Raw genomic sequence first — 20,577 nt, 5'->3', positions numbered from 1 at the left:
GAGGTGCGGGTGGAGGAGTCCACCCGCCTGGCCGGGGACCCCTTCCCCTTCGGGGGCTTCCTGGGCTCCTTCGCGCCCCTCGCCCGCCCGCAGGAGGGTGGGTGCTGGGGACATGGGGACACGGGAAGGGGACACGTGTGTCTGTGTGTGCTGGCACTGGGGATGGGGAGCGGCTTGCACGGGGGCTGGGTGTGCACTGGTGCATCGGAATGTGCTCGCACAAGAGCTGGGTCTGCAAGGGAGGGGTTTGCACAGTGATTGTGTCTGCATGAGGGATGGCTGGGCTTGCACAAGGGCTATGTGTGCACTGGTGCATCGGAATGTGCTTGCACAAGAGCTGGGTGTGCAAGGGAGGGGTTTGCACAAGGACTGTGTTTGCACAAGGGCTGTGTGTGCACTGGTGCATCAGAATGTGCTCGCACAAGAGCTGGGTGTGCAAGGGAGGGGTTTGCACAAGGACTGTGTTTGCACAAGGGCTGTGTGTGCACTGGTGCATCAGAATGTGTTTGCACAAGAGCTGAGTGTGCAAGGGAGGGGTTTGCACAAGGGATGGCTGGGCTTGCACAAGGGCTGTGTGTGCACTGGTGCATCAGAATGTGTTTGCACAAGAGCTGAGTGTGCAAGGAAGGGGTCTGCACAAGGGATGGCTGGGCTTGCACAAGGGCTATGTGTGCACTGTGCATCAGAATGTGCTTGCACAAGAGCTGGGTGTGCAAGGGAGGGGCTTGCACAAGGGCTGTGTGTGCACTGGTGCATCAGAATGTGCTTGCACAAGAGCTGGGTGTGCAAGGGAGGGGTTTGCATAAGGACTGTGTTTGCACAAGGGCTGTGTGTGCACTGGTGCATCGGAATGTGCTCGCACAAGAGCTGGGTCTGCAAGGGAGGGGTTTGCACAAGAAGTGCACGTGCCTGTGGGAATGGGCTTGCACAAGGGCCGTGGCCACTTGCACAGCTGCTGTGCTTGCACAGTGAATATGTTTGCACAAGATCTCGGTGCACTTGCACTTGGGAGTGGGCTTGCACGGGCACTGTGCGTGCAAGGGGGCGTGTTTGCACGAGGACTTGGTGTGCTGGGGTATCACTGTGAGCTTGCACAGGTGCCGTGCGTGCAAGAGAACGCATTTGCACAAGGCCTGGATGGGCGTTTGCACTCGCGAGTGTCCTTGCACGAGGGCTGTGTGCGCTCACAGGGGGCAGCACCCCCAGCCTGTGCACCCCCCTTGCACGAGGCCTCACACAAGGCCAGGACGTGCACACGTGTTGAGGTACGTGTCCCCAGAGATTGGCGTGCAACCGTTGCACACGCACAGCCGCCGTGCACTTGAGGGGGTGCTCACCCTTTGCACAAGTGAGCGTGCATGCTAACAGGGGCGTGCACGCCCTTATCATGAGTGTGCAAGCCAACAGGGGCATGCACGACCTTATCACAAGTGTGCAAGCTCACAACAGGGGTGGGTTTGTGCGTGTGCAAGCACGCGAATGTGTGCACATGCTTGCAACATGTGTGTCATTCGCACGAGTGTGCACAAACAGGTGTGCATGCTCACAGGGGGGTGTGTGCCCTTTGCACGAGTGTGCACGCTCATGGGATGCGTGCACACCTGTGCACACTTGCAAGTGCGGGTGTGTCCTTTGCACGAGGGTGCACACTCACACGAGTGCGTCGTCATGGGGGGCTGCACCCGATGGGGAGCACACGGGCCCTGGCGACAAGGTGACAGGGTGACAGGGTGACGTGGTGATGGGGTGCCCTGGAGACAAGGTGACAGGGTGACATGGTGACATGGTGACATGGTGACATGGTGATGGAGTGCCCTGGCGACAAGGTGACAGGGTGATGCGGTGCTAAGCTGCCAGTGTGTCCTTGTGACAAGGTGACAGGGTGACAGGGTGACATGGTGTTGGTGTGCCCCAGTGACAAGGTGACTGGGTGAAGGGGTGCTGAGCTGCTGGGGTGTCCTTGTGACAAGGTGACAGGGTGACATGGTGATGGGGTGCCATGGTGACAGGGTGACATGGCGATTGGGTGACATGGTGCCTGGTGTTGAGGTACCAAAGTGACAAGTGCCCAGGTGACACTGTGAAATGATGCCAGGGCGATTGTGTGACATGGTGACAGGGTGACACGGCGATTGGGTGGCATGGACCCTGGTGTTGAGGTACCAAAGTGATGCATGCCCAGGTGACACTGTGACATGATGCCCGGGTGCCAGGGTGACGTGGTGCCAGGGTGATTGGGTGACATGGCAATTGGGTGACATGGACCCTGATGTTGAGGTACCAAAGTGACACGTGCCCGGGTGACACTGTGAAATGATGCCAGGGTGATGTGGTGACAGGGTGATTGGGTGACATGGCAATTGGGTGACATGGACCCTGATGTTGAGGTACCAAAGTGACACGTGCCCGGGTGACACTGTGAAATGATGCTAGGGCGATTGGGTGACAGGGTGACACAGCGATTGGGTGACATGGTGCCTGGTGTTGAGGTACCAAAGTGACGCGTGCTCAGGTGACACTGTGACATGATGCCAGGGTGACGTGGTGACAGGGCAATTGGGTGACAGAGTGACATGGCGATTGGGTGACATGGTGATTGGTGTTGAGGTACCAAAGTGACAAGTGTCCAGGTGACACTGTGAAATGATGCCAAAGTGATGTGGTGACAGGGCGACTGGGTGACATGGTAATCGGGTGACATGGCGATTGGGTGACACTGTGCCTGGTGTTGAGGTACCAAAGTGACGCGTGCCCAGGTGACACTGTGACATGATGCCAGGCTGACGTGGTGACAGGGCGATTGGGTGACAGGGTGACATGGCAATTGGGTGACATGGACCCTGATGTTGAGGTACCAAAGTGACAAGTGCTCAGGTGACACTGTGACATGATGCCAGGGTGACGTGGTGACAGGGTGACAGGGTGACATGGCGACTGGGTGACACAGTGCCTGGTGTTGAGGTACCAAAGCGATGCATGCCCAGGTGACACTGTGACATGATGCCCGGGTGCCAGGGTGACGTGGTAACATGGTGATTGGGTGACATGGACCCTGTTGTTGTGGTACCAAAGTGACAAGTGCCCAAGTGACACTGTGAAATGATGCCAGGGTGATGTGGTGACAGGGCGATTGGGTGACATGGCGATTGGGTGACATGGCGATTAGGTGACACGGCGATTGGGTGACGTGGACCCTGATGTTGAGGTACCAAAGTGACAAGTGCCCAGATGACACTGTGAAATGATGCCAGGGTGATGTGGTGACAGGGCGATTGGGTGACATGGCGATTAGGTGACATGGCGATTGGGTGACACGGCGATTGGGTGACATGGACCCTGTTGTTGAGGTACCAAAGTGACACGTGCGCAGATGACCCTGTGACACGACACCACGGTGCCCGGGTGACACGTTTCCGCGGCGCCGTGACCCCGGGTGCCAGCGCTGTGCGGTGCCGCGGTGCGCAGGCCCCGCGCTGTGCGCAGCCCCCGCGCCGCGGTCCCCGCCGCCGCGCGCCCTGACGGCCGCCGTGTCCCCGCAGGCGAGGCGTCCCCGCAGGAGCTGTGCGCGCAGGTGCTGAGCCCGTCGGGGCAGCGGTTCGAGGCCGAGGTGGTGGCGGGGGCCGCGGGGGTGTACAGCGTGCGCTTCGTGCCCAAGGAGCAGGGCCCCCACACCGTCAGCGTCAAGTACCGCGGGCAGCACGTGCCCGGCAGCCCCTTCCAGTTCACCGTGGGGCCGCTGGGCGAGGGGGGGGCGCACAAGGTGCGCGCGGGGGGCACCGGCCTGCAGAGAGGAGTGGCCGGGGTGCCAGGTACGGGGGGGGATGGAAGGGGGGGTGGGGGGGGTAGAACTGAAATGGGGGTGGGGGGGCTATGGGGGTGTGGGAGCTATGGGGGGGTAGAACTGAAATGGGGGGTGTGGGGGCTATGGGGGTGTGGGAGCTATGGGGGGTTAGAACTGAAATGGGGGTGTGGGGGCTATGGGGGGTGTGGGAGCTATGGGGGGTAGAACTGAAATGGGGGTGGGGGGGCTATGGGGGATGTGGGAGATATGGGGGTATGGGAGCTATCGGGGGGTAGAACTGAAATGGGGGTGTGGGGGCTATGGGGGGGTAGAACTGAAATGGGGGGTGTGGGGGGTAGAACTGAAATGGGGGGTGTGGGGGCTATGGGGGGTGTGGGAGCTATGGGGGGGTAGAACTGAAATGGGGGGTGTGGGGGCTATGGGGGTGTGGGAGCTATGGGGGGGTAGAACTGAAATGGGGGGTGTGGGGGCTATGGGGGTGTGGGAGGTATGGGGGGTTAGAACTGAAATGGGGGGTGTGGGAGCTATGGGGGTGTGGGAGCTATGAGGGGTAGAACTGAAATGGGGGGTGGGGGGCCTATGGGAGATGTGGGAGATATGGGGGTATGGGAGCTATCGGGGGGTAGAACTGAAATGGGGGTGTGGGGGCTATGGGGGGGTAGAACTGAAATGGGGGATGTGGGGGGTAGAACTGAAATGGGGGGTTTGGGGCTTAAGGGGGTTGTGGGAGCTATGGGGGGGTAGAACTGAAATGGAGGGTCTGGGGGCTATGGGGGTGTGGGAGCTATGGGGGGGTAGAACTGAAATGGGGGTGTGGGGGCTATGGAGGTGTGGGAGCTATGGGGGGGTAGAAGTGAAATGGGGGTGTGGGGGCTATGGGGGGTGTGGGAGCTATGGGGGGGTAGAAGTGAAATGGGGGTGTGGGGGCTATGGGGGGTAGAACTGAAATGGGGGGTGGGGGGGCTATGGGGTTGGGGAGCTATGTGGGGGTAGAAGTGAAATGGGGGGGCTATGGGGGGTGTAGGAGCTATGGGGGGTGTGGGAGCTATGGGGGGGTAGAACTGAAATGGGGGGTGGATGGGCTATGGGGGCTTAGAAGTGAAATGGGGATGGGGGGGCTATGGGGGTGTGGGAGCTATGGGGGGTAGAAGTGAAATGGGGGGTGGAGGGTCAATGAGGAGTGTGGGATCTATGGGGGGGTAGAAGTGGAATGGGGGGTGTGGGGGCTATGGGGGCTGTGGGAGCTATGGGGGGTAGAACTGAAATGGGGCTGTGGGAGCTATGGGGGGGTAGAACTGAAATGGGGGTGTGGGGGGTGTGGGGGGTAGAAGTGAAATGGGGGTGGGGGGGCAATGGGGAGTGTGGGAACTGTGGGGGGTAGAAGTGGAATGGGGGTGGGGGGGCAATGGGGAGTGTGGGAACTGTGGGGGGGTAGAAGTGGAATGGGGGGTGTGGGGGCTATGGGGGGGTAGAAGAGAAATGGGGATGGGGGGGCTATGGGGGGTGTGTGAGCTATGGGGGTGGGGGAGCTATGAGGGGGTAGAACTGAAATGGGGGGTGTGGGGGCTATGGGGGGTGTGGGGGCTATGGGGGTGTGGGGGCTATGGGGGGTAGAACTGAAATGGGGGGTGGGGGGGCTATGGGGGTGGGGGAGCTATGGGGAGGTAGAACTGAAATGGGGGGTGTGGGGGCTATGGGGGGGTAGAAGTGAAATGGGGGATGTGTGTGGGGGGGGGGTTGTCACTGTCACCCATGTGTGTGTCTGTGTGTTGGGGTGTCACTGTCACCCATGTGTGTGTGTGTGTGTTTGGGGGGGTGTCACTGTCACCTGTATGTATGTCTGTGTGTTGGGGTGGGGATGTCACTGTCACCCGTGTGCGTGTGTTAGGGTGTCACTGTCATGTGTGTGTGTGTTGGGGTGTCACTGTCACGTGTGTGTGTGTGTGTGTGTTGGGGTGTCACTGTCACCCGTGTGTGTGTGTGTTGGGGTGTCACTGTCACGTGTGTGTGTGTGTGTGTTGGGGTGTCACTGTCACCCGTGTGTGTGTGTGTTGGGGTGTCACTGTCATGTGTGTCTGTGTGTGTTGGAGTGTCACTGTCATGTGTGCGTGTGTTGGGGTGTCACTGTCACTCGTGTGTGCGTGTGTTGGGGTGTCACTGTCATGTGTGCGTGTGTTGGGGTGTCACTGTCACTCGTGTGTGCGTGTGTTGGGGTGTCACTGTCATGTGTGCGTGTGTTGGGGTGTCACTGTCACTCGTGTGTGCGTGTGTTGGGGTGTCACTGTCATGTGTGCGTGTGTTGGGGTGTCACTGTCACTCGTGTGTGCGTGTGTTGGGGTGCCAGCGTCACCCCCGGCGCGTGTCCGCAGCCGAGTTCAGCATCTGGACGCGCGAGGCGGGCGCGGGGGGGCTCTCCATCGCCGTGGAGGGGCCCAGCAAGGCCGAGATCTCCTTCGAGGACCGCAAGGACGGGTCCTGCGGGGTGTCCTACCTCGTGCAGGAGCCCGGTGGGTGCGCCGCCCCCCCCGGGCCCCCCCGAGCCCCCCCAAACCTCCACAGCCACCCCCGAGCCCCCAAAGCCACCCTGAACCCCTCCGTGCGAGAATGTCCCCATGCGAGGGTGTCCCCAAGTGAGGGTGTCCCCAAGTGAGGGTGTCCCCATGTGAAGGTGTCCCCAAGTGAAGGTGTCCCCAAGTGAGGGTGTCCCCAAGTGAGGGTGTCCCCATGTAATGGTGTCCCCAAGTGAGGGTGTCCCCAAGTGAGGGTGTCCCCATGTGACAGTGTCCCCAAGTGAAGGTGTCCCCAAGTGAGGGTGTCCCCATGTGACAGTGTCCCCATGTGAAGGTGTCCCCAAGTGAGGGTGTCCCCAAGTGAGGGTGTCCCCATGTAATGGTGTCCCCAAGTGAGGGTGTCCCCAAGTGAGGGTGTCTCCATGTGACAGTGTCCCCAAGTGAGGGTGTCCCCATGTGAGGGTGTCCCCATGTGAAGGTGTCCCCAAGTGAGGGTGTCCCCACATGACAGTGTCCCCATGTGAAGGTGTCCCCAAGTGAGACTGTCCCCATGCAAGAGTGTCCCCAGGTGAGGATGTCCCCAGGTTACAGTGTCCCCAAGTGAGTGTGTCCCCAAGTAAAGATGTCCCCATGTGGCAGTGTCCCCAAGTGATGGTGTCCCTATGAAAGACTGTCCCCTTCCAAGAGTGTCCCCAAGTGAGGACGTCCCTTTGCAAGGGTCCCCTCCATGCAAGTGTCCCCATGTGCGAATGTCCCCATGCAAAGGGACTGTCCCCTTGCAAGAGTGTCCCCAAGTGAGGATGTCCTCAGGTTAGTGTCCCCAAGTAAGGATGTCCCCATGTGACAGTGTCCCCAAGTGAGGGTGTCCCCATGCAAGACTGTCCCCTTGCAAGATTGTCCCCAAGTGAGGATGTCCCTTTGCAAGGGTCCCCTCCATGCAAGTGTCCCCATGTGCGAATGTCCCTGTGCAAGGGTGTCCCCAGGTGACAGTGTCCCCATGCAACAGTGTCCCCAAGTGAGGGTGTCCCTATGCAAGACTGTCCCCTTCCAAGAGTGTCCCCAATTTTGAGGATGTCCCCTTGCAACGGTCCCCTCCATGCAAGTGTCCCCATGTGCAAATGTCCCTGTGCAAGGGTGTCCCCAAGTGAGAATGTCCCCTTGTGAAGTTGTCCCCATGTGAGGGTGTCCCCAAGTGACAGTGTCCCCAGGCAAGGTTGTCCCCATGCAAGAAGGTCCCCATGTGAGGGTCCTCCCCATGTCACAGTGTCCCCTTGGGAAGGGTTGTCCCTATGCGAAGTTGTCCCCCATGTGAGGGTGTCCCCATGCGCGGGTGTCCCCACACAGTGTCCCCGCTGTCCCCACACGGTGTCCCCATGCGCGGGTGTCCCCACATGGTGTCCCTGCTGTCCCCACACGGTGTCCCCATGCACGGGTGTCCCCACACGGTGTCCCTGCTGTCCCCACACGGTGTCCCCGCTGTCCCCACACGGTGTCCCCATGCGCGGGTGTCCCCACATGGTGTCCCTGCTGTCCCCACATGGTGTCCCTGATGTCCCCACACGGTGTCCCCATGCGCGGGTGTCCCCACACGGTGTCCCCGCTGTCCCCACACGGTGTCCCCATGCGCGGGTGTCCCCACACGGTGTCCCCGCTGTCCCCACACGGTGTCCCCATGCGCGGGTGTCCCCACACGGTGTCCCCGCTGTCCCCACACGGTGTCCCCGCTGTCCCCACATGGTGTCCCTGCTGTCCCCACACGGTGTCCCCATGCGCGGGTGTCCCCACGCGGTGTCCCCGCTGTCCCCACACGGTGTCCCCGCTGTCCCCAGGTGACTACGAGGTGTCCATCAAGTTCAACGAGGAGCACATCCCCGACAGCCCGTTCGTGGTGCCGGTGGCCTCGCACTCGGACGACGCGCGGCGCCTCACTGTCACCAGCATGCAGGTCACCCCTGTCACCCGCTGCCACCCCTGGGGTCCCCAGCCACGCCTGGGACCCCTGCGCTCACCTCTGGGTCCCCTGTGTCCCCCACGGGCCACCTTGTGTCCTTGTGTCACCCGTGGGACTCCCCACCTTGGTGCCACCCTATGTCCCCTGTGTCACCCCTGGGTCCCACATGTCACCCCTGGGCCACCCTGCACCCCTGTGGCACCCTTGGGACCCCCACCAATGCCATCCTGGTGCCACCCTACACCAGCCCTGGGCCACCTTGTGTCCCTGTGTCACCCCTGGGATCCCCCATTGATGACGACCTGTCCCCTGTGTCACCCCTGGGTCCCATATGTACCCCCCGGGGCCACCCTGAGCCCATGTGTCACCCCTGGGATCCCACCATGGTGACATCCATGGTGACATCCCTGGTGCCACCCTGTGTCCCCCATGTCACCCTGTGTCACCCCTGAGCCCCCCTGAGCCCATCTGCCACCCCTGTCCCCCCCGTGGTGACATCCTTGGTGCCACCCTGTGTCCCCCATGTCACCCTGTGTCACCCTGAGCCCCCCTTGAGCCCAAGTGTCACCCCTGTCCCTCCATGGTAACATCCCTGGTGCCACCCTGTGTCCCCCATTTCACCACTGTGCCCCTCGCCATGTGCCACCCTTGTGTCCCCTGTGTCCCCCCTGGGCCACCCTGCAACCCCATGTCACCCCTGTGCCCCCTGCTCCGTGTCAGCCCTTGTCCCCCATGTCACCCTGAGCCCACATATCACCCCTGGGATCCCCCCATGGTGACATCCCTGGTGCGACCCTGTGTTCCCATGTCACCCTGTGTCACCCTGAGCCCCCTTGAGCCCATGTGTCACCCCTGGGATCCCCCCATGGTGACATCCTTGGTGCCACCCTGTGTCCCCCATTTCACCACTGTGCCCCTTGCCATGTGCCACCCTTGTGTCCCCTGTGTCCCCCCTGGCCATCCTGCAACCCCATGTCACCCCTGTGCCCCCTGCCCCGTGTCACCCCTTGTCCCCCATGTCACCCTGAGCCCCCTTGAGCCCATGTGTCACCCCTGGGATCCCACCATGGTGACATCCCTGGTGCCACCCTGTGTCCCCCATGTCACCCTGTGTCACCCCTGAGCCACCCTGACCCCACGTGTCACCCCTGGGATCCCACCATGGTGACATCCCTGGTGCCACCCTGTGTCTCCCATGTCACCCTGAGCCACCCTGAGCCCACGTGTCACCCCTGGGATCCCCCCATGGTGACATCCCTGGTGCCACCGTGTGTCCCCATGTCCCCCTGGGCCCACGTCACCCGGTGGTGACGGCGCTGTCCCGCAGGAGGCGGTGACGGTGAACCAGCCGGCGTCCTTCGCGGTGCAGCTGAACGGGGCGCGCGGCGTCATCGACGCCAAAGTGCACACGCCGGCCGGGGTGGTGGAGGAGTGCTACGTGTCCGAGATCGACAGCGGTGCGCGGGGACACGGGGACGGGGACAGGGACACCGGGACGGGACACGGAGTCTGGGGACACGGGACTGGGGACACTGGGATGGGGACACAGGGACTGGGGACGCAGGATCTGGGGACATGGGACTGGGGACACGGGATTGGGGACACTGGGATGTGGACACGGGGACTGGGGACACGAGACTGGGGACACTGGGATGGGGACTCGGGGACTGGGGACACGGGACTGGGGACATGGGGACTGGGGACACTGAGATGGGGACACGGGGACTGGGGACACGGGACTGGGGACTCGGGGATTGGGGACACGGGACTGGGGACATGGGGACTGGGGACACGGGGTCTGGGGACACGGGACTGGGGACACTGGGACAGGGACACAGGGACTGGGGACACGGGGTCTGGGGAGACCGGGATGGGGACACCGGGATGGGGACACAGGGTCTGGGGACAAGGGACTGGGGACACTGAGATGGGGACACGGGGAGTGGGGACACGGGGATGGGGACACTGGGACGGGGACACGGGGACTGGGAACACGGGGTCTGGGGACACAGGGTCTGGGGACACGGGACTGGGGACACTGGGATGGGGACACGGGACTAGGGACATGGGATTGGGGACACGGGGATTGGGGACACGGGACAGGGACACTGGGACGGGGACACTGGGATGAGGACACGGGGACTGGGGACACGGGACTGGGGACACTGGGACGAGGACACAGGACTGAGGACACAGGACTGGGGACACTGGGATGGGGACACTGGGATGGGGACACAGGGTCTGGGGACACGGGACTGGGGACACTGAGATGGGAACATGGGACTTAGGACACTGGGATGGGGACACGGGGTCTGGGGACGTGGGACTGGGGACTCGGGGACTGGGGACACGGGACTGGGGACATGGGGACTGGGGACACGGGACTGGGGACACTGGGACGAGGACACAGGACTGAGGACACGGGACTGGGGACACTGGGATGGGGACACGGGGATTGGGGACACGGGACTGGGGACACTGGGATGGGGACACGGGGACTGGGGACATGGGGATGGGGACACAGGGACTGGGGACACGGGGTCTGGGGACATGGGACTGGGGACACTGGGACGGGGACACGGGGACTGGGGACACAGGGTCTGGGGACATGGGACTGGGGACACTGGGACGGGGACATGGGACTGGGGACATTGGGACGGAGGGCTTGGGGTGTGGGGACACAGGGTGTGGGGACAGAGGACACAGGGACAACGGCCATGGGAACATGAGGACTTGGGGACATGGGGACATGGGGACACGGGGTGTGGGGACACAGGGCATGGGGACAGAGGACACAGGGTGTGGGGACATGGGACACAGGGACAACGGCCATGGGAGCATGAGGACTTGGGGACACAGGGCATGCAGGACATGAGGACATGGGGTGTGGGGACATAAGGACATGGGGTGTGGGGACACAGGGACATGGGGTGTGGGGACACAGGGACATGGGACATGGGGACATGAGGACATGGGGACACAGGGGATGCAGGACACAGGGACAAGGGGTGTGGGGACATGAGGACATGGGGTGTGGGGACACAGGGACATGGGACATGGGGACATGAGGACATGGGGACACAGGGGATGCAGGACACAGGGACAAGGGGTGTGGGGACATGAGGACTTGAGGACACAGGGCATGGGGCATGAGGATGTGGGGAAACAGGACACAGGGACACAAGGACATGGGGACACAGGGCATGGGGACATGAGACATGGAGAATGGGCTGTGGGGACACTGGGACATAGGGCTTGGGGCATGGGGAAAGGGGGACATTGGACATGCGGACATGGTGGCATGAGGACACAGTGCATGGGGCTTGGGGCCATGAGGACAAGGGGACACAAGGGATGCAGGACATGGGGACACGGGGACATACATAGGTCTTGGGGCAGGGGGACACAGGGGCATGGGGACATAGGGACACGGGGGATGCAGGACATGGGGACATGGGGTATGGGGATATGGGGGCACAGGGGATGCGGGACATGGGGCATGGTGATGTGGGGACACAGGACATGGGGTGTGGGAACATGAGAACACCGGATGTGGAGTGTGGGGACATCAGGACATGGGGACACAGGGCTTGGGGCATGGGGACATGAGGACATGGACACAAGGGATGCAGGACGTGGGGGACATGAGATGTGAGGACGTGGGCATTTGGGGATGTGTGGATGGAGTGACATGGGGGACGCAGGGGATGTGGGGTCATGGGGACACATGGGATGCAGGGCCGTGGGGACACATGGGACACGGGGCCATGGGGACACATGGGACGCGGGGCCGTGCGGACACAGAGGATGTGGGGCCGTGGGGACACAGGGGACGTGGAGCTGTGGGGACACAGGGCCATGGGGACACAGGGGATGCAGAGCCGTGGGGACATGGGGCCATGGGGACACAGGGGACGCGGGGCTGTGGGGACACAGGGGATGTGGGAACACAGGGGACACGGGGCCATGGGGACACAGGGGATGCGGAGCTGTGGGGACACGGGGCCATGGGGACACAGAGGACGTGGGACCATGGGGACACAAGGGACACGGGGCTGTGGGGACACAGGGGCCGTGAGACCATGGGGACACAGGGGACACAGGGCGATGGGGACACGGGGCCGTGGGGCCAGGCGGTGACGCGGTGTCCCCACAGACAAGTACGCCATCGGGTTCCTGCCGCGGGAGAACGGCGTGCACTCCATCGACCTGCGCTTCAACGGGCGCCACGTCCCCGGGAGCCCCTTCAACATCCGCGTGGGCGAGCAGAGCCAGGCCGGCGACCCGGGGCTCGTCACCGCCTACGGGCCCGGCCTCGAGGGCGGCATCACAGGTGACGCCGGGGACCCCGCGCCGACCGGGGACAGGGGGACGTGCCTGTGGGGTCGAGGACGTGGCCGCCGTGGTGGGGACGTGGTGGTTTGGGGGTGGCAGTGGGGATGTGGCCGTGCCATGGGCCCATGGCTTGGGATGGTGACAATGGGGACATGGCCATGACATGGAGCCACAGCTTGGGGTGGTGGCAATGGGGACGTTGCCATGAGGTGGTGGCACTGGGGACGTGGCCATGGGTGGAGCCACGGCTTGGGGTGGTGGCAATGACATGGAGCCACAGCTTGGGATGGTGACAATGGGGACATGGCCATGGGGTGGAGCCACAGCTTGGGCTGGTGGCAATGGGGACGTGGCCATGGCATGGAGCCACGGCTTGGGGTGGTGACAATGGGGACATGGCCATGGGGTGGTGGCACTGGGGATGTGGCCATGGGGTGGAGCCACGACTTGGGGTGGTGGCAATGACATGGAGCCACAGCTTGGGATGGTGACAATGGGGACATGGCCATGACGTGGAGCCACAGCTTGGGGTGGTGGCAATGAGGACGTGGCCATGGGGTGGAGCCATAGCTTGGGCTGGTGGCAATGGGGACATGGCCATGACGTGGAGCCACAGCTTGGGGTGCTGACAATGGGGATGTGGCCATGGGGTGGTGGCACTGAGGATATGGCCATGGCGTGGAGCCACAGCTTGGGGTGGTGGCAATGGGGACATGGCCATGGGGTGGAGCCACAGCTTTGGGTGGTGACAATGGGACATGACCATGGGGTGGTGGCACTGAGGACATGGCCATGACGTGGAGCCACAGCTTGGGGTGGTGGCAATGGGGATGTGGCCATGGGGTGGTGGCACTGAGGATATGGCCATGGCGTGGAGCCACAGCTTGGGGTGGTGGCAATGGGGACATGGCCATGGGGTGGAGCCACGACTTGGGCTGGTGGCAATGATGTGGAGCCATAGCTTGGGATGGTGACAATGGGACGTGGCCATGGGGTGGTGGCACTGGAGACATGGCCATGATGTGGAGCCACAGCTTGGGGTGGTGACAATGGGACATGGCCATGGGGTGGTGGCACTGGGGACATGGCCATGACGTGGAGCCACAGCTTGGGGTGGTGACAATGGGACATGGCCATGGCGTGGTGGCAATGGGGATGTGGCCGTGGCATGGAGCCACAGCTTGGGGTGGTGGCAATGGGGATGTGGCCATGGGGTAGTGGCACTGAGGACATGGCCATGATGTGGAGCCACAGCTTGGGGTGGTGGCAATGGGGACGTGGCCATGGGGTGGAGCCACAGCTTGGACTGGTGGCAATGGGGACGTGGCCATGGGGTGGTGGCACCGGGGACATGGCCATGACATGGAGCCACAGCTTGGGCTGGTGCCAATGGGGACATGGCCATGGGGAAATAGTTATGGGGTGGTGGCACTGGGGACATGGCCATGGTAGTGGGGACATGGCTCCGAGGTGGTGGCAATGGGGACATGGCCATGGGGGATGTAGCTGTGGGGTGGTGGCACTGGGGACATGGTCAATAGCATGGTCATGGGAAGGTGGTGATAGGGACATGGTCACACCTGTTGGGTGGTGGTAATGGGGACATGGCCAAGCCTATAGGGTGGTGGCACTGGGGACATGACCATGGTCAATACCACAGCCATGGGGTGGTGGCAATGGAGATGTGACCATGGGTGGTGACAGTGGTGACATGGCCATGGGTGGTGACAGTGGTGGCATGGCCATGGGTGGTGTCCATGGGGATGTGGCCATGGGTGGTGTAAACGGGGATATGGCCATGAGGAGGTGCCGATGGTCACATGGCCATGGGTGGTGTCCATGAGGACATGGCCATGGATGGTGGCAATGGGGACATGGCCATGGGTGGTGTCCATGGGGACGTGGCCATGGGTGGTGTAAACGGGGACATGGCCATGAGGAGGTGCCGATGATCACATGGCCATGGGTGGTGTCCATGAGGACATGGCCATGGATGGTGGCAATGGGGACATGGCCATGGGTGGTGTCCATGGGGACGTGGCCATGGGTGGGGACACTGGGGACATGGCCATGGGTGGTGACAGCAGTGGCATGGCCATGAGGAGGTGGCAATGGTGACATGGCCATGGATGGTGTCCATGGGGACATTGGCCATGAGGAGATGTCATTGGTCACATGGCCATGGGTGATGTTTGTGGGGACATGGCCGATGGCAGTGTCAATGGTGACATGACCATGGGTGGTGTCCATGGGGACATGGCCATGGGTGGTGTTCATGGGGACATGGCCATAGGTGGTGTCAATGGGGACATGGCCAATGGCGGTGTCAATGGTGACATGACCATGGGTGGTGTCCATGGGGACGTGGCCATGGGTGGTGTCCATGGGGACATGGCCAACGGCAGTGTGGTGACATGACCATGGGTGGTGTCCATGGGGACATGGCCATGGGTGGTGTCAATTGGGACATGGCCGATGGCAGTGACAATGGGGGCATGGCCATGGGTGGTGTTCATGGGGACGTGGCCATGGGTGGTGTCAATGGGGACATGGCCGATGCCAGTGACAATGGGGACATGGCCATGGGTGGTGTCAATGGGGACATGGCCGATGCCAGTGACAATGGGGACGTGGCCATGGGTGGTGTCAATGGGGACATGGCCAAAGGCAGTGTCAATGGTGACATGACCATGGGTGGTGTCCATGGGGACATGACCATGGGTGGTGTCCATGGAGACATGACCATGGATGGTGTCCATGGGGACATGGCCATGGGTGGTGTCCGTGGGGCCATGCCCACGTCTGGTGGCAGGTCCCCACATGGTCCCCCTGTCCCCAGGCGTGTGCTCAGAGTTCCTGGTGCAGACGGCCAACGCGGGCGCGGGGGCGCTGGCCGTCACCATCGATGGCCCCTCCAAGGTGAAGCTGGACTGCGTGGAGTGTCCCGAGGGCCACCGTGTCACCTACACCCCCATGGCCCCCGGCAACTACCTCATCTCCATCAAGTACGGCGGCCCCCACCACATCGTGGGCAGCCCCTTCAAGGTCAAGGTCACCGGTACGGATGGGGGTCACCGGGGGGAGACAGGGGTCCCCAGGGTGGTGGGAGCGGGGGGTCCCCAAGGGGGGGTGACAGGGAGTCAATGGAGTGGTGTGATGGAGACTCCCCGAGGTGACATGATGAGGGGTCCCAAGGTGACATGATGGGGTGTCCCCAAGGTGACATCATGGGGTGTCCCTGGGGTGTCACAATGGAGAATCCCAAGGTGACACTATGGGGTGTCCCCAAGGTGACATCATGGGGTGTCCCTGGGGTGTCACAATGGAGAATCCCAAGGTGACACTATGGGGTGTCCCCAAGGTGACATCATGGGGTGTCCCTGGGGTGTCACAATGGAGAATCCCCAAGGTGAAGCTATGGGGTGTCCCCAAAGTGACATGATGGGGTGTCCCCAAGATGACACAATGGGGTGTCCCTGGGGTGATACAGACCCCAAGATGTCACTATGGGGTGTCCCAGGGTGACATGGGGGTGACCCCAAGGTGACATCATGGGGTATCCCTGGGGTCACACAGACCCCAAGGTGACATGATGGGGATGTCCCTTGGGTGACATGATGGGCTGTCCCAAAGGTGACACAATGGGGTGTCCCTGGGGTGTCACAATGGAGAATCCCCAAGGTGACATCATGGGGTGTCCCCAAGATGACACAATGGGGTGTCCTTGGGGTGATACAGACCCCAAGATGTCACTATGGGGTGTCCCAAGGTGACATGGGGGTGTTCCCAAGGTGACATGATGGGGTGTCCATGGGGTGTCACAGTGGAGAATCCCAAGGTGACATGGTGGGGTGTCCCCAAGATGACACAATGGAGAATCCCAAGGTGACACTATGGGGTGTCCCCAAAGTGACATCATGGGGTGTCCCCAAGATGACACAATGGAGTGTCCCTGGGGTGATACAGACCCCAAGACATCACTATGGGGTGTCCCAAGGTGACATGGGGTGACCCCAAGGTGACATCATGGGGTATCTCTGGGGTGTCACAATGGAGAATCCCCAAAGTGACATGATGGGGTGTCCCCAAAATGACACAATGGGGTGTCCCTGGGGTGATAGAGACCCCAAGATGTCACTATGGGGTGTCCCAAGGTGACATGGGGGTGACCCCAAGGTGACATCATGGGGTGTCCCTGGGGTGTCACAATGGAGAATTCCCAAGGTGACATCATGGGGTGTCCCCAAGGTGACACAATGGGGTGTCCCTGGGGTGATACAGACCTCAAGATGTCACTATGGGGTGTCCCAAGGTGACATGGGGGTGTTCCCAAGATGACACAATGGGGTGTCCCTGGGGTCACACAGACCCCAAGGTGACATGATGGGGATGTCCCTCGGGTGACATGATGGGGTGTCCCAAAGGTGACACAATGAGGTGTCTCTGGGGTGTCACAATGGAGAATCCCCAAGGTGACACTATGGGGTGTCCCAAGGTGACATCATGGGGTGTCCCTGGGGTGATACAGACCCCAAGATGTCACTATGGGGTGTCCCAAGGTGACATGGGGGTGACCCCAAGGTGACATCATGGGGATGTCCCTCGGGTGACATGATGGGGTGTCCCAAAGGTGACATCATGGGGTGTCCCTAGGGTGTCACAATGGAGAATCCCAAGGTGACACTATGGGGTGTCCCCAAAGTGACATCATGGGGTGTCCACAAGATGACACAATGGGGTGTCCCTGGGGTGATAGAGACCCCAAGATGTCACTATGGGGTGTCCCAAGGTGACATGGGGGTGTCCCCAAGGTGACATGATGGGGTGTCCCAAAGGTGACACAATGGGGTGTCCCTGGGGTGTCACAATGGAGAATTCCCAAGGTGACGTCATGGGGTGTCCCCAAAATGACACAATGGGGTGTCCCTGGGGTGATAGAGACCCCAAGATGTCACTATGGGGTGTCCCAAGGTGACATGGGGGTGTCCCCAAGGTAACATCATGGGTTGTCCCCAAGGTGACACAATGGGGTGTCCCTGGGGTGATACAGGCCCCATGATGTCACTATGGGGTGTCCCTTAGGTGACATGGGGGTGTCCCGAAGGTGACATGATGGGGTGTCCCTGTGGCCATACAGACCCCAGGGTGTCACGGGGGTGTCCCCACGCTGTCCCTGACACTGTCCCCCCCCCAGGTCCGCGTCTCTCGGGGGGCCACAGCCTGCACGAGACCTCCACGGTGCTGGTGGAGACGGTGACGCGGGGCGGGGGCGTCCCCCCGTTCGGGGGTGTCCCCAAGTTCTCGTCGGACGCGGGGAAGGTGGTGGCGCGGGGACCCGGCCTGGCCACCGCGCTGCTGGGCCAGAAGAACCACTTCACCGTGGACTGCAGCAAGGCTGGTAAGGGGGGAAAGGGGGCTGGGGGGGGGGCTGGGGGGGGTTTGGGGGGGGCTGGGGGGGGTTCTGGGGGGTTTCGGGGGGATTTAGGGGGTCCTGGGGGTCCTGAAAGGGGAAGTGATGGGTCAACAGGGGGATGTGGAGGGGTCTGGGGGGGCCCTGGGGAGGAGGTTGTGGGTCACCAGGAGGATATGGGGGGGTCCTGGGGGGTTTCGGGGGGATGTGGGGGGTCCTGGGGGTCCTGAAAGGGGAAGTGATGGGTCTACAAGGGGATACGGAGGGGTCTGGGGGGGCCCTGGGGAGGAGGTTGTGGGTCACCAGGAGGATATGGGGGGGTCCTGGGGGGTTTTGGGGGGATTTGGGGGGTCCTGAAAGGGGAAGTGATGGATCAACAGGGGGATATGGAGTGGTCTGGGGGGTACCTGGGGAGGAGGTTGTGGGTCACCAGGAGGATATGGGGGGGTCCTGGGGGATTTCGGGGGGATGTGGGGGGTCCTGGGGGTCCTGAAAGGGGAAGCGATGGGTCAACAGGGGGATGTGGAGGGGTCTGGGGGGGCCCTGGGGAGGAGGTTGTGGGTCACCAGGAGGATATGAGGGGGTCCTGGGGGGGCTGGAAGGGGAGGTGAGGGGGTTTTGGGGGGGTCTCAGGGGGATTTAGGGGGTCCTGGGGGGTCTGGGAGAGGAAGTGATGGGGCAATAGGAGGGTTGGGGGGCTCTGGGGTGTTTCAAGGGGGTCCCAGGGGTGGTGCTGGCCCCCCGATGCCCCCCAGGCACCAACATGCTGATGGTGGGGGTGCCCATAGGGGGGTCCCAGATGGATTTGGGGGGTCTGGGGGACTCTGGGGGGTTTGGGAGGGGGTCGGTGCTGACCCCCACAGTGCCCCCCAGGCACCAACATGCTGATGGTGGGGGTGCCCACAGGGGGGTCACAGAGGGATTTGGGGGGCTCTGGGGTGTTTCAGGGGGGTTCCAGGGGTGGTGCTGACCCTCCGATGCCCCCCAGGCACCAACATGCTGATGGTGGGGGTGCACATAGGGGGGTCCCGGAGGGATTTGGGGGTCCAGGAGGCTCTGGGGTGTTTCAGGGGGGTCCCAGGGGTGGTGTTGACCCCCCCAGTGCCCCCCTCGTTTCCCCCCAGGCACCAACATGCTGATGGTGGGGGTGCCCATAGGGGGGTCTCTGTTGGATTTGGGGGTCGGGGGAACTCTGTGGGGTTCGGGAGGGGGTCAGTGTTGACCCCCACAGTGCTCCCCAGGCACCAACATGCTGATGGTGGGGGTGCCCATAGGGGGGTCCCAGATGGATTTGGGGTTCCGGGGGGCTCTGGGGGGTTCGGGAGGGGGTCGGTGCTGACCCCCCCGTGCCCCCCAGGCACCAACATGCTGATGGTGGGGGTGCCCATAGGGGGGTCCCTGTTGGATTTGGGGGTCGGGGGAACTCTGGGGGGTTCGGGAGGGGGTCGGTGCTGACCCCCCCGTGCCCCCCAGGCACCAACATGCTGATGGTGGGGGTGCACGGCCCCAAGACCCCGTGCGAGGAGGTTTACGTGAAGCACGTGGGGAACCGGCTGTACAACGTGACGTACACGGTGAAGGAGAAGGGCGACTATGTCGTCATCCTGCGCTGGGGGGACGACAACGTCCCCGGCAGCCCCTACCGGGTCACCGTGCCCTGACCCCCCCAAAATACCCCCCCCGGGGGCACCCAGGGGTGCTGGAGCCCCCGGCAATAAAGCACTGGGAGAGTCGCGGTGATGTGGTCATTGCGGGGGGAGTTGGGGGGTCTGGGGGAGACATTTGGGTTGGGGGGGGGTGCAGAGAAGGTTCTGAGGGAGTCCTGGGGGGGTCCACGGCAGGACATTTGGGTTGGGGGGCGTTCAGGGACAGACAGTGGCATCCTGGGGGGTCCCTAAGGGGTCCTGGAGCCCCGACAATAAAGCACTGGGAGAGTCGGGGTGGTGTGGTCATTGTGGGGGGCGTTCTGGGGAGTTAGCGGGTCTGGGGGGGACATTTGGGTTGGGAGGGGTCCAGAGAAGGACATTGGAGGAGTCCTGGGGGGGTCCACGGCAGGACATTTGGGTTGGGGGGTGCTCAGGGCCAGACAGTGGCATTCTGGGGGTCCCTAAGGGGTCCTGGAGCCCCCGGCAATAAAGCACTGGGAGAGTTGGGGTGATGTGGTCGTTGGGAGGGGGGTTCTGGGGTATCTGGAGGGGACATTTGGATTGGGGGGTGTCGGGGGGGGGGTCTAGGACCGGATAATCGCATCGTGGGGGGTCCCTAAGGGGTCCTGGAGCCCCCGGCAATAAAGCACTGGGAGAGTCGGGGTGATGTGGTCATTGTGGGGGGAGTTGGGGGGTCTGGGGGGACATTTGGGTTGGGGGGGGTCCAGAGAAGGACATTAGGGGAGTTCTGGGGGGGTCCACGGCAGGACATTTGGGTTGGGGGGTGCTCAGGGCCAGACAGTGGCATCCTGGGGGTCCCTAAGGGGTCCTGGAGCCCCCGACAATAAAGCACTAGGAGAGTCGGGGTGATGTGGTCATTGTGGGGGGAGTTCGGGGGTCTAGGGGGGACATTTGGGTTGGGG

General features: G+C 62.5%; 1 protein-coding gene across 1 annotated transcript in view; it reads left to right on the top strand.

The window, feature by feature from the left end:
• FLNC (filamin C) overlaps window positions 1–19,669 on the top strand; it is a gene marked incomplete at both ends in the record, with an annotated part of 83,398 nt that extends 63,729 nt beyond the window's left edge. The window contains 9 exons of the mRNA XM_080349794.1: window positions 1–97; window positions 3,540–3,809; window positions 6,172–6,309; window positions 8,142–8,257; window positions 9,591–9,720; window positions 12,420–12,596; window positions 15,438–15,656; window positions 17,793–17,996; window positions 19,482–19,669. The exon at window positions 1–97 is cut by the window's left edge and continues 125 nt beyond it. Of these exons, the coding sequence (XP_080205920.1) occupies window positions 1–97; window positions 3,540–3,809; window positions 6,172–6,309; window positions 8,142–8,257; window positions 9,591–9,720; window positions 12,420–12,596; window positions 15,438–15,656; window positions 17,793–17,996; window positions 19,482–19,669 (1,539 nt within the window). The remainder of the gene's footprint in view (window positions 98–3,539; window positions 3,810–6,171; window positions 6,310–8,141; window positions 8,258–9,590; window positions 9,721–12,419; window positions 12,597–15,437; window positions 15,657–17,792; window positions 17,997–19,481) is intronic.
• Window positions 19,670–20,577: the final 908 nt, after the last annotated feature.

Source organism: Nesoenas mayeri (assembly GCF_963082525.1).
Source record: "Nesoenas mayeri genome assembly, chromosome: 1".
Classification (NCBI taxonomy): domain Eukaryota; kingdom Metazoa; phylum Chordata; class Aves; order Columbiformes; family Columbidae; genus Nesoenas; species Nesoenas mayeri.
This window is presented reverse-complemented; position numbering and strand designations above follow the sequence as displayed.